This window comes from Myotis myotis, unplaced genomic scaffold (assembly GCF_014108235.1).
Source record: "Myotis myotis isolate mMyoMyo1 unplaced genomic scaffold, mMyoMyo1.p scaffold_m19_p_33, whole genome shotgun sequence".
NCBI classification, from domain to species: domain Eukaryota; kingdom Metazoa; phylum Chordata; class Mammalia; order Chiroptera; family Vespertilionidae; genus Myotis; species Myotis myotis.
The window spans coordinates 2378962-2396690 of NW_023416339.1; the positions used below are offsets into that span (position 1 = coordinate 2378962).

The window sequence follows — 17729 nt, forward strand, 5'->3', positions numbered from 1 at the left end:
GGAGGCACCTTCTCACATCCCCGCTTTACGGCTTTTGTCACTCATTCAGAAGCATTTACTGAGGACCTGCTGTGAGCAAGGCCTGGTCCAGGAACCAGGGACACAGCCATACACAGAATACACAGAAGTCCCTGCCCTCGCGGCGCTGATATTTGAGTGAGAGAGACAGACAAGGAATAAAATTGTCAGATGGTGCTAAGTGCCAAGGAAGAAAGTGAAGTAGAGAAAGAGAGAGCTGAAATTTTGAATGAGGATTATGAGGCGTGGAGAGGGTAAGTGACTTGCCCAAGGTCACGCAGCAGTAAGTAGTAGAACCGAGATGTGAGTCCAAGTAGGTCTAGAATGTGTGCTCATGGCCACACGCACTGGTGCTTAAACATGAGCGTGTCTCATACTCACCTGGGAGCTTGTTGAGGATGCAGGTAGACCCAGCCCAGGTGCTTGCGGGGCCTGGGAAACTGTATTTGCAGTGTTTCTGAGGTAGGTGGTCCACGGTCCTGGCTCTGAGAAACGCTGGGTGTGGTGCCAGGAGGCAGGAGGCCTTGTGAGAGCTGGGGGTCCTGCTGGGTCCCTCCTCTGTGTTGTCACTGACACAGTGCCCTGACCTGACCATTTCTGAGGTGGTAAGATTGCTTCTTGCCCCAGGGATCACATGACTTTTCCTATTGGGTTCATCTCTGGCCATTTCTTTCCTGTTGCTTTTTCTTTGTTGGCTTTTCGGTTTTACGAGTGAGGCCCTGCATGAAGGCTGAAGAAGGATTTAAGGCCCCCAAACATCTTTTTCTTACGTATTTTTAAAACATCTTCCCCCAGCCCTAGCGGGTTTGGCTCAGTGGATAGAGCGTCGGCCTGCGGACTGAAGGGTCCCGGGTTCGATTCTGGTCCAGGGCATGTACTTGGTGGCAGGATCCTCCCCAGCCCAGGCCCTGGTCGGGGCATGTACAAGAGGCACCCAATCAATGTGTTTCTCTCACATCGATATTTCTCTGTCTTTCCCTCTCTCTTTCATTCTCTAAAAATCAATGGAAAATAGCCTTGGGTGAAGATTTAAGAAAAATGAAAACATTCTTCCCCATTCTCCTCCTTTTTGAACCTGACCGGCTGAGCATATAAGCTGCTCCCCTGATTTCCCTCTGGAGGCTGTTGGCAGTGTTTGCGATGGGCCCTGGGATGCCAGATTTTTCTGCACGTGGGGACTAGTCAGTGTTGTTATGTGTGTTTTCAGTCTCGGTTCAGGAAGCTTAAGTGGCCTGAAAATTACAGTGAGAGGAAAATCTTTGCATTAATTTCCGGCTCCTTGAGACGGTGCAGAAAAATCTCCACTGTGAAAGGGGAGGGAATCTTTTTCTTTCTTTTTCTTTCCTTCTGGCTGTGTGCTAACATAGGGTTAATAATGGCTAGGTGTCTGGCGTGTACCTATAGGGGACAGCAGTACACTTAACCGACACTAGGCATCTGTTCCTGTTGTCAGACCTTGGCTCTGATTGGTGGAAACCAAGGCCAAACCTGTTTGTAAATATTTCCAAAGTCGCCCGTGATTAGCAATAGGGTCGGAGAGGAGGCCCCGAGGCCCCATTCGTGTTTTGTAAACAGGGATCCCCTGTGCCTTTTAGGATGAACAAGAAGAAGAAGAGGCAGCCAACCAGAAACTCGCCCTCCAGAAAGCCAAGGAGGTGGCAGAAGTGAGTCCTCTGTCCGCGGCCAACTTGTCCATAGCTATGTAAGTGCCCCCAGCTCTGGCTGGCATGCTCTCCAGGCTCCTCGGCCTCTGCACCCTCCCAGTCAAGGGTTTGGGGGAAGGAATCAGTCCTTGACAGGGTGGAGCTTTAGGAAGAGGTATTTCTGCCCTCCCACCCATTTTTGCACAATATATATTAATTAGAGGCCTGGTGCACGAAATTCAGGCATTGGAGGAGGGGGGTCCCTCAGCCCAGATGTGAGAGGGTGCAGGCCAGGTGAGGGACCCCACTGGTGCATGATCAGGGCTGGAGAGGGACACGGGAGGTTGGCCAGCTGGGGAGGGGCCGCGGGAGGGATCCAGGGCGTGTCCAACCCAACTCGCTCAGTCCCGATCAGCGGGACCCCAGCAGCAAGCTAACCTACCGATCCAAGCGTCTGCCCCTGGTGGTCAGTGCACATCATAGTGAGCGGTTGAGTGGCCTTAGCATATCATTAGCATATTGCACTTTGATTGGTTGAACAGACGACTGGACACTTAGCATATTAGGCTTTTGTTATATACAATAAGCACCTACTTACTATGTGCCAGGAACTGTTCTAGCTGCCGGAGATAGAGCATTAACAAGGCATTAACTGTATAGCGAGTGCTAGGAGTGGAGAGAGTTGGGATTTTTATTTTATTTTAATTTTTATCTCTTACCACCCCCCCCTTCCTGCCCCCCTAACCCTCCCCAGCCTTCCCGCTGTCGGGATTTTTAAATATAGTTGTCAGGAAAGACTTCACAGAGAAGGTAACAAGGGCCAAAGAAGGGAGGAGTCATGGGGGATCAGGGGCAGATCATCAGGACCTCGTGAACCGTGGGGAGGACTTAAACTTTTGTTGGGAGTTATGAGGGAGCCATGGAAGGTTCTTGAGCGGAAGGACAGGATCTGACTCAGGAGCTCACAGGCGCCATCTGGCGGCTGTCAGGGGAACAGACGGGGTGAAGGCTGGAACCAGGAAACCAGGTTGGAGATGACTGCACTGGTCCATGCAGGAGATAGTGGTGGCTGAGGAGGCGATGGATACAGCTGAGTTCTAGACAGATCGTGACAGTAGAGAGAGTGGGCAGAGTTTGCTGGTGGGTCACAGGTGGTGAGAACGAAGGTGTCTTGATGGAAGGGAGATTTGTTGACACCAATATTCTTAATTGTGCCTTTGTGGGGTGTCCTGGGGATTCTGCACACTGTGGGGCAATGCATCATGGGACAATGGGAAGGAGGCTTTCTTTCCCCAAGTAGAAGGAAGTGGCTTGGAATGGGGAGCCCGGAAGATTCATGCTCAGGCAGCCATGGAAGGCCAGGGTCTGTAGAAAGCTCTCCTGCAGGCTGCTTTGCCCCAGTGCGTAAATAGGCACCTCCCATTGGCTTCTAAGGGCCCCCTCTGGCTCTCCTGGGACTCCTAGAGCAGTGGTCGGCAAACTGCGGCTCTCGAGCCACATGCGGCTCTTTGGCCCCTTGAGTGTGGCTCTTCCACAAAATACCGACTTCTGCGCATGGGCCATGAAGTTTCAGTCGCACTGTACGTGCGCGCCCGCACGTGGTATTTTGTGGAAGAGCCACACTCAAGGGGCCAAAGAGCCGCATGTGGCTCGAGAGCCGCAGTTTGCCGACCACTGTCCTAGGCCTCCTATGACCCGAACTGCAGGGTGGCAGGCAGTGCGGGGCCTCCAGATCTGCTCCAGGCCAGTGTCCATTATGATTGGCTGTGTCAGAAGTTAAAATATTTGGAATATCCAGACTGCCTCCAGGGAGTCATGTGCTCTAATATAAAGAGGACAATGGGGGCACCCACCTGGGCTGAGACCCCCATCAACCAAAATGCCCAGCCGGGTAGAGATTTCCATTGTGTATCTGGACTGAGATGCCCACCTGGGCCAAGGTACCTGTAAAGCCAAGATGTCCAGCCAGGTTGCATTTTCCACAGTTGAGACACCTACCCGGGCCGAGATGCCCACCTGGGCCGAGATGCCCACCTGAGACAAGAGACCCGCGTTGGTCAAGTCTGCCGTAAGTTCAGTGTTCCATGCAGGCACGGTGGTCTAATCCTCGCACCCTCCCCTTGCAGGAAAGAGCAACAGAAGAACCAGAAGCCGGTCAAGTCCGTGTGGGAGCAGCGGACCAGCGAGATGCGCAAACAGAACCTGCTGGCCAGCCGGGAGGCCCTGTACAACGAGATGGACCCCGACGAGCGCTGGAAAGCTACCTTCGCCCGGCACCTGCGGCCCGAGATGAAGACCCACCTGGACCGGCCGCTGGTGGTGGACCCCCAGGAGAACCGCAACAACAACACCAACAAGAGCCGGGCCGCCGAGCCCACGGTCGACCAGCGCCTGGGCCAGCAGCGGGCCGAGGACTTCCTCCGGAAACAGGCGCGCTACCATGACCGGGCCCGGGACCCCAGCGGCTCCGTGGGCCTGGACACCCGGCGGCCCTGGGCTGGCAGCCAGGAGGCCGAGCTGAGCCGGGAGGGTCCTTATGGCAGAGAGTCGGACCCCCACACCCGGGAGGGCGGCCTGGAGCCGCCGGGGTTCTGGGAGGGGGAGGCTGAGCGGGCCAAGGCCGGGGACCCCCACCGAAGGCACACGCACCGGCCGGGGGCCAGCCGAGAGAGCCGCAGCGGGTCCCCACGCACCGGAGCTGACGGGGAGCCCCGCAGGCACCGGGCCCATCGCCGGCCCGGCGAGGAGGCCCCAGAGGACAAGGCTGAGCGGAGATCCCGGCACCGTGAGGGCAGCCGGCCCGCCCGGGGCGGCGAGGGCGAGGGCGAGGCTGCTGATGGCGGCGAGCGGAGGCGGCGGCACCGGCATGGCCCTCCAGCCACGTATGACATGGACACGCGGAGGGAGGACAAAGAGCGCAGGCACCGGAGGAGGAAGTAAGTAGAAGCCACCTGAGAAATGGTCAGTGACAACAGTCATAATAATAACAGTCTGCTGTGTGCCTGGCACTCCTCTGAGCAACTCAGTCTTCTCAGCCACCCCCTGAGATCGATCCCATTGTCAGCACCCCAATTCCCAGAGGGGCAAGCAGAGGCAGAGCAACTTGCCCAAGGTCACACATCTAGTAAGCGTCCTTGAACCCAGGCCATCTCATGCCAGAGGCTGCAGGCAGATCCTCATGCCCTCAGGCATCTCAAGGAAACCACAAAAACTCTCCCTGAGCTACAGGGCTCTTCCTTGTGCTTGCTGTGCGACCTTGGATAAGTGACTTCTCTAGTCGGCCTCAGTTTTCTCAATCTGTAAAATGGCACGGTGAGACCTACAGTGGCATAGTGGGTCATCGCTGGGATTAAATGAGGTGATACGTGCACAGGGCTGAACGTGCAACTGACACCGTGCTTGGTCCATGTTAGCTGTTACTGAGACAGCCATCTTTGTACCTGGCGCTATTCCTGGGGGGATTTGAAAAGCCACCCTGGGCCCTCATCACTGAAGGGGGTAAGGGGGGCGGGGGGCAGGGCTCAAGGCTTTTGAAAGCATCTCCCAGGCCAGCACTTGACCCAGTCAGAAACAGCCACCTCTTTTTCATGACAGTGTTTTGTAACGCTCCTTAGAAGGTCTATAGGGACTCTACACCTGGCAGCCCAACAACGTACGTGGTGAAACAGACATTGTTCTCTTATTAATTAATGTCCTGTAAGTCTTCTTTGATATCACCATTACGGCGTCATATTGATTTTTTAAAGTTGCTTTGAAGCAGGTCTGTTACGAGACATACACAGCAGGCCAACACTTTTCCAAATCGGGTGTGTGCTCGGATCCCCAAGGATCTGGCTAAAACACAGGTCCTCATACAGCAGGTTTCAAGTGCAACCTGGAAGTCTGCATTTCAGGGGCTCCCGGGCCCGGGGACCACACTTTAAGTAAGAAAGTCTAGAGCAGCGGTTGCCAGCCTTTCGGACCTCGCGGACCACCAGTGTCCACGGCCCACTGGTTGGCGCCCACTGGTCTAGAGGACAGCGTGACGTGACTCTGAGGCAGGCAACTGTGTGCAAAGTCACCAGGAAGGTAACAGGCACCAATGCCGGTTGACTGGGTTGTGCGGACAACTTACATAACAGAGCGCTGCCATCGGTGTGGGGATGTTCCAGACTGAGGGCCTCCGGGCCAGTGTCGGCTACGATTCGCAGCTCAGAGTGAAGCTCCTCAGAGTCTAGCCTTCCCTAATGTGCCCAATAGTTGCATTCAGGGAAAATGCGACGTATAAAACATGCAGAAATACGTTATGCTCATAGAGAAACACAGTCAGGCTAAAACTGAAGGCACCGGTCATTGCAAGCAGAGTTTCACCTGTGTAAGGGACATATGAACGTTGTGAAGGAGGCGGCCTAATTCTTCCCCAGGTGGGACTGCCCTGTACATTGTAAGATTTTTTTTTATATATATTTCTTTATTGATTTCAGAGAGGAAGGGAGAGGGAGAGCGAGATAGAAACATCAATGATGAGAGAATCATTGATCGGCTGCCTCCCTCAGGCCCCCTACTGGGGATCGAGCCCGCAACCCTTGGCCGGAATTGAACCTGGGAACCTTCAGTCCGCAGGCCAATGCTCTATCCACTGAGCCAAACCAGCTAGGGCTACATAGTAAGATATTAGTGTACCTGCTTCCCACTTCCTAAATGTCCACAGCCCCCCCCCCCCCCATCAGTATATCATTAGCTCTCCACCTATCTCCACCACAGCCCCCTGAGATCATTGTTCCAAGTCATTCCTGCTAACTGTAGGGCTTTCTCTTATTCGGTCATTCATTCTTCCTTCAGTGTTTACTAAGTGCCGACTGTAGACTAAGCTGGGGCTGTGGGTTCAGTCGGGTAACTGCAGGGAACGGGCATGCAGGAGAAGGAAGGAAAGTGTCCCAAACCAAAGGACCAGAAGGAGGCCAGTTTGCCAGTTTGCCGTTTGGAGGGCGAGGAGAGACAACAGATTTGAAGGGACAGTGGTGGGTGGGTCAGCAGGACCTTGAGTCCCCTCGAGGCAATGTAATTTAGGCGGAATAAAGTATTTAGCACAGGACTGCATAATTAAGGACCAAGGCATCGCTGTTTCTGTTGTTATTATTGCTCCCAATATTATTGTAAATATCCTTAGTATTATACCTGCTCCCATTCTGGAAGGAGGCGGAATGACAGGGACAGAATGGCAGCACAGCCTGATGGCAAAAAGGGCCAGGACTCAGGAGCCGGAGGCCACTCCCTGCCCCATCACTTCCTGGCTGAGTGACGTGCAGTATGTCACCCCCGCGCTCTGGGCCTCTATTTCCCCATCTGCAAAGGGGGATAAGTACAGTACCTACCTCCTAGACATAAGGTTCAAATGAGTTAGTAAATGTACCCGGTAAAATGCTTTAAATACTGCCTGGCTTATAATAAGTGTCCAGTAAATGTTAACTATTATTAGTAAGAATATTTTAAGCACTCAATAGATGTTAACTTTGTTGTTGTTAATCTTTACCCACGGATATTTTTTTCCATTGATTTTTAGAAAGAGTAGAAGAGAGAGAGGGAGGGGAAAAAGCAAGGAGGGAAGGAGGAAGGGAAGGAGAAAAGGGGGAAAGAAAGAGAGAGAAAGAAGCATCAATGCAAGAGAGAGACACATCGATTGGTTGTCTGCTACACTCACCCTGATGGGGCCGGAGACTGAACCTGCAACCCAGGCTCACAACCTTGGCTGGGAATCAAACCTTTGGTGCTCCGGCCGCCACTTCAACCACTGAGCCACACCGGCCAGGGCTAGATGTTAACTATTTTTATTAGTAGTAGCAAATACTCAATAAGTTTTAGCTATTACTATTATTTTTAAGACTCACAGACATTAAAAAAACAACTTTAGCCCTCGCTGGTTTGGCTCAGTCAGGCCATGGACCGAAGGGTCTTGGGTTTGATTCCGGTCAAGGGCACATAACCTCAGTTTCAGGCTCAATCTCCGGTCCCAGTCCAGGCTCGTGTGGGGGCAACCAATCCATGTGTCTCTCTTATACAGATGTTTCTCTCTGTCCCTCTCTCCCCCTCCTTTCCACTCTCTCTAAAAAAAATGATTGGAAAAATATCCTCGGGTAATGATTAACAAACAAAAACACTTTAGATCCGTAGTCTTTAGATTGTTCACTCAGACTCTTTGTACAGATGGGGAAGCTGAGGCCTGGAGAGAATAGGGGGCTTCCCTAAGGGTAACCAGACAGCAGCGGAAGTATGACAGCCCAGGCTCCTTGAATTCCACCGCCGGCCCCATCCCCTCCTCACTCCCACACACAAATGCTCAGCTGGCCGGCTCATCTCCCCAACCAGGAGGGCTGCTCGCTGCCTGATCAGCAGATCGCTGCCTGTCCAGTGGCCTGGCCACGAGAGGCGTCACCCGTTCGGCTTGTACAACGGTTCTAATGCTCATTGGAAATACAACGGTATGAAGATCCGGGCACTTTGAGAAAGGTTGAGCCATTCATCTGCTTTAAGAAAAGTAAGAATGACAAAGTTAGAACTTTATTCAAGAATAGAATACAGTCAGAAGATGTTTGGGTTCTCTATTCCAGCGAAGCCAGTGGCCCTACCTAAGAGGTCTGCCTCCTGCATTTTTCCTCTTATTTCTTGGGCCTTTTCCCAGACACTGTGTTTTTCATTCTCCAGAATACTGATCCTATATATGATTGTTTTCTTTCTGTTCCCTCTGCTTCCCCCACCCCATTTCTACTTCACTTCCTCTCCAGTTTCCCCAGTTTTAAATGCCCCCCCCCCCCCCCCGAAGCTCTCACTGGCTCGCCCCAGTGAAAAGTGTGTGGAAGCACATCCTACTTCACATCATCCAATAGTTTCCGGCCGCAGGTCCCCCACACCGGGCAGCCGAGCCCAGTGGCACCCAGGTGACCAAAGTGAGGATGGAGCTTACCCTGACTCCAGTAAAAACCTGGATCACGGAGCGTCCAACAGTACCCCCCCGGCCCAGTAGTGAGGAGATTCTGCTAGATCTGACTGAGCACAGGGGACTCTGCCAAGACCTGCACCCTGACCCCACCCCACCCCGAATTAACATCTCAGCTCTTTGCCTCTTAGCTCCACCTGCTCTCATCACTGTGATATCCCACTGCCCAAAAGGAGCAAGAAGTGAGATACTGGACTTCTGAGCCTCACAGCTTATCCTGCACGGGGAGTACCCTGATTCTTACAGCACCCCCGCTGGGCCTTAGCCATTCCCTTCAGCAACCCCACTCCATGCACCCCAAGTTATCTAGTGCCCCCATTTTCTTCATTGAGTAGCACTGTACCTTAAAATCTCTAGGAGTAGAGTCCAGCTCAGCCCTTTCCCAGCTGGATGACACTGGGCAAATACCTTTGCCTCTCTAGGCCTCAGTTTCCTCATCTCTAAAATGGGCCTGATCCTGATACCTCCTCCAGTGGTGGTGGTTGTGAGGATTAAATAAGTTAATACACATGGGTCCTTAGGAGAGTGGGGCACGAGGAAGCAGGGCCATCCTCTGGGTCTGGGGCCTGAGCATGCCCCGGGCACGGCGTCCACAGCCCTCAGCGGAGGGAGGCTGCAGTGATTCGCTGGCAAAGGGACGCGGTGCAGGACAGGCATTATGCAACCAGCTGCCTATTGAGGGCAGATGATGGCAAATCCCCAGGAGGGGACGGGGAAGGGGCCTGACTTCAGAGTTTTCTGCCCCTTTTAGGTTCTCCTTGGAGACATTCAGAAATGAAGGCTCTTGGAGACTGATACTAGGCCGCTGCCAGCTGAGCTTGTTAAAACTCCTCGACACACAGAGCCAGCAGAGGCAGCAAGAACAAGACAGCAAGGCCTGCCGGTCCCCTTTCCATCCGAACGGGGCTCGTGGTCCCGTGCATGAGGCTGCCCCTCTACCTGCTGTGTTACTTAGAGTGCTTCACTGGGTAGTGGCCAAAGCTTCTCTTTGAAAGGATACGTTAGCTCAGCCCTCTTTTTCATAGGGATATCTATCTTAACATATCTATATATATAATCTATATATATAAAAGGCTAATACACTAAGTGTCCATCCAGGTAGTGACGTCGCGTAGCAACGCCCGGCTTCCTCTCCCTAGCAGCTAGCCTCCTTGCAGTTTCTTCAGCCCAGGAACACAACTTGCTTTATAGCCAGGTGGAAACATTTTATACTGCAACCAAATGTCTGTGAAGCGTTTTCCCATTTGCCTCATCTCATTTGATCCTCACAGAAGTCTGGGAGTAGGTAGAATCCTATTTTCTTTTCATTAGCTGGAAAATGGCGATTTAGAAACCTTAGGAACTTGACCCAACTGAAAAGAAGTAAGAAATGGTGGGCCTTGAAAATGACGTTAGGTGTTCTCACTGCGCAGAACATAATCAAACACTGCTGCAGTTAAATATTTCACCCTTTGTTCTCCCTTCGTGATCTACAATAATAATCTGCTTTGTGTTGATATTTACTGCTGTGTTGCTGACAGTTACCTGAAAGAGAAGTTGGGGTGCTTCACTGGGCTGGAAAAAGTTTAGCTACATCAGAAAGCAGGTCTAATTAAGCAAGTTTGTTCTATATCTATAGAAAGCTAACTTGACTCACGCATGCGCAATATATATGAAGCTCTCGCTAGCGCCAATAACACGCATGTGTTTCGATCTGTCATTGTTGATCATGATTTTGGTTGACACTTATATGATAGAGAAAGGGCCAATAGCAGTATTAAAATATTTGTCCTAATTAATTTCCTTCCAATGTGCACGAATTCATGCACCGGGCCACTATATATATATATAAATGAGGGAATATTCCCAGCCAGGTTTTCATGGACAACTTCTACAAAAGCACCAGCAGTGGGTTGGAATTAGGAACCCATTTGTGGGCTGTGCAAGTCGTTGGAGGAATATTGGTTCCGAATTTCTTTCACTTAACCGGCACATTACAGCTGACACCCACCATCCGGGCTCAGGGTTCGTGTCCCGGGGCTGCTGGCAGTCCTGAGTCCCGCGTCCCTTGGCTGTAGACACCTCCCTCTGATCCCTGCCCTGTCTTCACAGGGCCTTCTCTGCACACCTTCTCCCCTTCTCCTCTAAGGACACTTGTCATTGGATTTAGGGCCCACCCTAATCCAGGACAATCTCATCTTCATGATCCTAATTTAATTACATCTGCAAAGACCTTTTTTCCAGTTAAGGTCACATTCTCAGGTTCCAGGTGGACATAAAGTTGTTGTTTTTTTCATCATATTTTATCATTGACAGTATTACAGATGTCTCCCGTTTTCTCCCTTTTTGTTCCCCTCCACCCAACCCCCCACCCCACCCCAGGCCTTCACCATCCTATTGTCTGTGTCCATGAGTTATGCATCTATGCATGTATGTTCTTTGGTCACTCCCTTCCCCATTCAACCTACTGTAGTCCAGCCTCTAACTCCACCCAAAAATTCACGCCAATCCCATGTGCAAAATACATTCTCCCCATCCCGGTATCCCCAAAAGTCTTAAGCTATTACAGCATCAGCTCCAAAATCCCGGATCTCATCACCTAAGCTGGGAATGAGTGAGGCTCTGAATATGACCCATTTGGAGCAAAATTCCCCTCCACCTGTGAACCTGGAAACTAGAAACAAGTTGTCTGCTTCCAAAATATAATGTTGAGACAGGCACGGGATAGACATTCTTGGTCCAAAGGGGAGAAATACGCAGGAATAAAGGGTCACTAGTCCCAAGCAAGTTCTAAACCCTCCAGGGCAAATTCCACTGAACGTCAAGGCCCTACAGGGAGGAATCCTGTAGCCCTCAGCTCACTCACATTTGTTCCTCACAGTAACTCGGGGAGTTTCCCAAGCCCCTATTATGGGTGAGAAACAGGCTACCTCACCCGTGGTTACAGCGCAAATCAGCACCAAGATCTTGACTTTCATCTCCAAGTTATAGGGAAGGTCCTGCTACCACGATTCCCAGTTCAAAGATGAGGGGCCTGAGGCCGAGAGGGGCTAATCAAACTGGAGGGTCACGTAGCTGGTCAGTGGCATCACTGAGGCTCAAACCAGGTCAGTCTGTCTTCTAAGGTGTCGATTCGTGACCTACTCACGCGCCGGAGAAGTGAGAAATTCTCCGGGGCCTGCCTTCTTCCTGTGTGCCCTCAGAAAGACAAATCTAAAAATAAAACACCCTGCCTCTCCTCTGCCCACGAAACACCACCAAGGCCTTTTGCAGGTAAAAATACCAAAACAAAGTGAGGAAGATGGTGCCGGCACCTTAGCCAGTGGGAGGCCCCCCAGGGAAGCCAGCTTCTTTTATTGTTAAGTGTTGGGTAGATTCGGGCTTCTGGCTTGGGCCTGGGGAGCCAGGCCTGTGCTGTCGGGGGGGCAGGGGGGGGCGGGGGGGGTGTGGGTGTGGACTTGGGTTCCTGCATCTGCATCTAATCTGGTGTTAAATGAACAGGGCAACCTGAATGCTGTCTTTTGCCCCCTCTGGTCTCTTGAGTGAGTGTATGTGATGGCGACAGCCCGACAGAACCATTTTCTAGTATGACAGCTTCCCCAGGCCTCTGTTTTCCCGTCTGTATAATGGGAGCAGCCATGATCCCAGCCTGACAAGATTGTTCAAGAAGTGAACGAGTTGAGATAGAACAGAGGTTGGCCCACACTCTAGGCCAGTGATGGCGAAACTATGACACGCGTGTCACCTCTGACTCATTTTTTTGGTTGATTTTTCTTTGTTAGATGGCATTTAAATATATAAAATAAATATCAAAAATATAAGTCTTTGTTTTACTGCGGTTGCAAATATCAAAACATTTCTATATGTGACACGGCACCAGAGTTAAGTTAGGGTTTTTCAAAATGCTGACACGCCGAGCTCAAAAGGTTCGCCACCACTGCTCTAGGCCATGACAGTGAGCGCGAGGACTCCCATACCCACCCGCTGTGGGCTAAGCCTCGGGGAGACCTCAGACTGCTTTGTAAGAGAGGTACAGTGTCCGGTGGGGCAGGAGTATGGACGTGGGAGCCGTGTTGTCTGGGCTCCAAGCTGCTCTGCCACCAGCTGGCTGTGGTGTGGCCTTGGGCAAGGCCCTTCTGTCGCTGTCCTTGGTTTCCTCACCTGCAAGCTAGAAATAACAGCACTGCCCACGCCCCATGGCTCTTCTGAGGATTAGATGAGCTGATGATGTGTAAAATCTGGCACACAGCAAGGACTCAGTAAGTGCGAGCTGTTATGAGGACATGTGGAAGGCACAGGTTGCAGAATCAAGGGTTGCCTTTAAGAAGAGCCAGAGAAGTCAGTGTGGCTCAGTTGGTTGGAGCATCGAACCATAGACCAGAGAGTGGCAGGTTTGATTCCCGGTCAGGGCACATGCCTGGGTTGCAGGTTCGATCCCCGTTCGGGACGTGTGTGAGAGCAACTGATCCATGTTTCTCTCTCATGTCAATGTTTCTCTCTCTCCCTTCCTCTCTCTGGAATCAATAAAAAATCTATATATATAAAAGCCTAAGCAACCGTTAGCACGGAACGACTGGTCAGCCAGTTGCTATGAGAAGGGGTGGGGGGAACCACGCGGTGACGGGGCGCTGACGCAGCATCGGCATCGGCATCAGCATTCGTTCCTTCTGAGCCCGACCTGGCGACTGTCGCCTCCTCTCCCGACCCCGCTGGGGCCTTTGGGCCCCGGGCTGGGACGGGGAAACGGGTGGGTGGCGGCAGACGCAGCCCCTTTCCCAGGGGGGCCAAGGGCCAGCTCCCTCCTCGGAGACCAGCAGCCAACCTCCAGCACCCTGTCCCTCGCACCCTCCCGTTCCTCCCCCCCGGCTGGCAGGCCCCAATCAGCCTGGCCCAAATCAGCCCTGATCGCTGGGCAGGCCTAGGGACCCCCCACCCAGTGCATGAATTCGTGCACTGGGCCTCTCCTCTAGTTTAAAATAAAATCAAAAGAGCCAGAGAGAGAAGTCTTGGACTGCAGAGGCCTCTGGAGAGAGGAGTCACTGAGATGATAAGCGACAGAGGTCCTTTGTTTCCGGGGAAACCGACTTTGCCAGGGCCAGGGCCCAGGGATTGGGGGACGATGAGGCCCCTTATCTGCGGATCGAGGGTTCCGAGGAGGTGTGTAAGGCAAGCGGATCACACTCAGGAGCCAAGCCTCGGGAGGTGGCTGGGAACCAGGTCCACCTGGATCCATGGGCCGGCGAGCAGAGCAGGGGCCAGCGACGATAGACACGCAGTGAGAGGGTCTGGGCCCGGGAGGCACCAGATGGGCCCCTGACCTGAGCCGCCCTCGCCGGGGCCTTTGCCAAGGTGGGGGCGAGTGTGCCGATGGGAGGACACGGGGACTGAAGGGAGGTTTGGACCTGGAGGACTTCTGGGCCTCAGTGTCCTCATTTGAGAAATGGGGACACTCATTCATCATTCGACAGGAAGTCACCAAACATTTGCCTGGAGCTCGCCTCATTCCCCCACCCCTCACCGCCCGCTACACCAGCCTCCTGACACTCACCAAGCGCGTCCCCTCTGCACTGGCTGTCCCCTCTGCCTGGATGCTTTGCCCACCACCCTTGTATCCATGTGAGAAGTCATCCCATTCATTTCCCAGCTCTGTTGCCTTGGGCAAGAAACTTAACCTCCCTGATCTTCCATTCTCTCGTCTGTAAAATAGTGCTAGTAATTGCCCCTCTGAGGGCTGAGCATGCGGGGTTATTACAAGTCTGTTACTGAAGTGTCTGCTGTTACTATTTCTGTTGTTATTTTGTAATATGTTTGCGTGCGTATACTGCCTGCTCCTCCCAAGTGGAATATTGGGAGGGGACATACATACTACAGGCATTTAAGGCCATGAGTCAACCCCACCCCGAAAGAGATGGTGTCCCCAGTCCTGCCTGGGAGCTAATGGGGCACGAAGGCAGGTCTGGAAGTTTCGGGGTGGGTGGTACAAGCTCCAGCAGAAAGTTCTTTTTCCCTCTGACTTCGCATCCCCAGGGAACAGCCGTTCTGGCGGGGGAACAGCACGTTGGAAGGTGGGCAGTTAGCTACACTTACACGGGGACCAAACCTCCATGCCAGGCGCTGGGGAGCTTGGGCAGCGCCTCTCGCAGCATCCAGAAATGTGCTCTCTGTTATTCTAACTCAGTTCTGGGTTCTTTCTCGTTGGCCTGCCTCCCACAGAGACACCCAGGGCTCCGGGGTCCCCGTGTCGGGCCCCAACCTGTCGACCACCCGGCCGATCCAGCAGGACCTGGGCCGCCAAGACCCGCCGCTGGCCGAGGACATCGACAACATGAAGAACAACAAGCTGGCCACCGCAGAGGCGGCCGGTCCCCACGACAGCCTCGGCCACGCCGGCCTGCCCCAGAGCCCAGCCAAGATGGGGAACAGCACCAACCCCGGCCCCGCCATGGCCCCGTCTGCCATGGCCACCAATCCTCAGAACGCCGCCAGTCGCCAGATGCCCAACAACCCGGGGAACCCGTCCAACCCCGGCCCCCCCAAAACCCCCGAGAACAGCCTTATTGTCACCAACCCCAGCAGCACCCAGACCAACTCAGCTAAGACTGCCAGGAAACCCGACCACACCGCGGTGGACATCCCCCCGGCCTGCCCGCCCCTCAACCACACCGTCGTCCAAGGTGAGACGCCACCCTCCACTGTCACTGGTGGGGACCGGTGTCCCTGGGCTCAGTCCCTAGAGGCTCAGCTGTGTGACCCTAGAGTTGGGACCAGCACGTTTCCATGTAGGCTCTGGAGGGACTGGTAGTTCTTACCCCTCGCTCCATCCCCCATTTAAGATTGGGACTTGAAAAGCACTAGGAATTTGGAGATGACCCAGTGAGCTTATTCTTTTCCAAGATGATAATAGTAGCCCAATTCTTCTAGTGTCAGTTCTGTGCAAGAGAGTCCATGAGTTTGTCCTGTAAATGCTCAGCACAGTCCTACACGGTGGGTCTTGTCATTGTGTCCATTTTACAGATGGAAAAACTGAGGCTCAGAGGTGTGTTAATGGGGAGAAAACCTGCATTTTGATGGTGGGTGAGCTCAGTATCCTCACCTGTAAAGTGGGGATATGTGGACCTACCCTGCCTGCCTTCAAGTGACAGTATGAAGGTCATCATGAGATGGGGAAAGGTCTGTGTTAATATCCTGTTAAGGGTCCCAGCAGACTCAAGGCTGTAGAGTCGTTGAGAGCGGACGCTCTAGGGCCAGGCTGCCCAGGTCAAATCCCAGCTCTGCCAAGTCCCAGCTGTGTGACCTTAGGCAAGTCACTTCACCTCTCTGTGCCTCAAGTTTTCTCATCTGTGAAATGGGGATCATAAAGTACCAACCTCATAGGGTTATGTGAGGACCAAACGACATAATAGGGTGCCTGGCCCATAGTATCCGTGTCAGCAGCTTACTGCCTACGCTGGGGCATGAACAGGAGCCCAGAGGCTTGTGGGAAATTGTGGCGGGAGCCCTGTGTTGGATCTTGTCCCAACAGTGAACAAAAACGCCAACCCAGACCCACTGCCAAAAAAGGAGGAAGAGAAGAAGGAGGAGGAGGAAGACCCTGGGGAAGACGGCCCCAAGCCCATGCCCCCCTACAGCTCCATGTTTATCCTCTCCACGACCAACCCGTGAGTATGACCTGCAGCTGGGACCGCGCACGTCGGGCCCGAGAGCAGACCAGACGGGGCGATGGGGGAAAGGGACCTCCAAGACCGAATGGGACCATTGAGCACATTTTTCAGTGACACCCTTTTCTTGAGTCACATAAGACAGAAGTTTGTCATAAAGCACCGATTTCGCTGGGAAAGACCCACTCCTGCCATCGGCGGGAAATCATGGTCGTGAGCATCCGCGTCTACTCTGTCTATAAAGAGGGTGCCTCTCAGACACAGCCCTGTGCCACGCACCCCTGACCCCGGCTCCTCGCGGGTTGGCATTGTGGGCGGGTGTTCTCTCCCCATGGCCCTCGTCTCGGGCATCCTCAGGGAGGATGGGTTACCCAGGAGAGAAGTCCGTCGCACGCCTGTCATGGGGTTCAGCGTCATGTTAGGATTACGTGTTTCCAAAGGGTATTTCTTGAAACTCTGGTCCCTCAACATGCTCTGGACAAAGCACACTCGTGTCCCGTAAGCTGGGGTGGGGCTGGGGGGAGACTGCTTTCTGTGACCTGCCTCTTGGGATTCACCCTGTCCGTTTACTTTCTCATTTAGTTGGCATCACCTGTTTTACTGGAGAAATACTTACGTGACCCTGACTTTGTGCCTGGCATGGTTCTGAGTGCTTTACAATTTTATTTTATTTTTAATTCTCCTAATAACCCTGTGGGATTGGTCTTGCACTTAGTCCTATTGGACAAATGAAGAAACTGGGGCCCAGAGAAGGGACGTCACCTGCCCAAAGTCAGACAGGAAGCAACTGGGCGAGCCCAGACAAGGCTGACTCCGGCACCCTGGTCTTAACCACTCGTTCCCGCTGCCGTGCACACAGCCCGTGTTTATTATTTTTAGCTCCACTTAAAAAGTTTAGTTCTTAAGTATTATTCCATTAGCATATTAAAGGCTCTAATAAGGCTTGGGATTCACAATTTAAGTAATTTTTTGGAGCCCCTACCTCTAACTCTTTGATCCCCACCTTCTTGTGAGTTAGGCCCAATTGTATGGCCACTTCACAGATGGGAGCACAGAGGGCCGGAGTAACTTGGTATGGTCACTCAACTCTTATTTTTTTTTTTTTTTTTAAGAAATCTACTTAACCCAGAGTTCCCCAGTTTTATTTAACCACAGGACATTTTCTGCATGAAAAACCTTGTCATCTCCTACAAAACCAAGGACAACGCCGCAGCCTGGGAACCAGTTGTTCCAAGAGGGTTGTTTGGAAGTAATAAACACAAACAGGGCATGTGAAGGCCCTCCCTAGCTGAGGGCCCCCTGCCTTCTTGGGGCTTCAGGATCCTTGTACACCCCCAGATGTAGGAGCTGGATAGTTTGTTGGCTGTGGGACTTGGGGAGTGAGAGATCTCGGGTAGCGTTCGGTGGCAGAGGAGATGGTGGAGGGAAGGGCCGCGAGCCCAGGGTCTGAGTGGACCT

General features: G+C 52.8%; 1 protein-coding gene across 4 annotated transcripts in view; it reads left to right on the forward strand.

Annotated features, from left to right (window-relative positions):
- CACNA1A (calcium voltage-gated channel subunit alpha1 A) overlaps nucleotides 1-17729 on the forward strand; it is a 285647-nt gene that overhangs the window by 205545 nt on the left and 62373 nt on the right. For all 4 annotated transcript variants that reach the window (XM_036302813.1, XM_036302811.1, XM_036302810.1 and 1 more), the window contains 4 exons: nucleotides 1614-1720; nucleotides 3788-4597; nucleotides 14827-15287; nucleotides 16136-16271. In XM_036302813.1, the coding sequence (XP_036158706.1) occupies nucleotides 1614-1720; nucleotides 3788-4597; nucleotides 14827-15287; nucleotides 16136-16271 (1514 nt within the window). The remainder of the gene's footprint in view (nucleotides 1-1613; nucleotides 1721-3787; nucleotides 4598-14826; nucleotides 15288-16135; nucleotides 16272-17729) is intronic.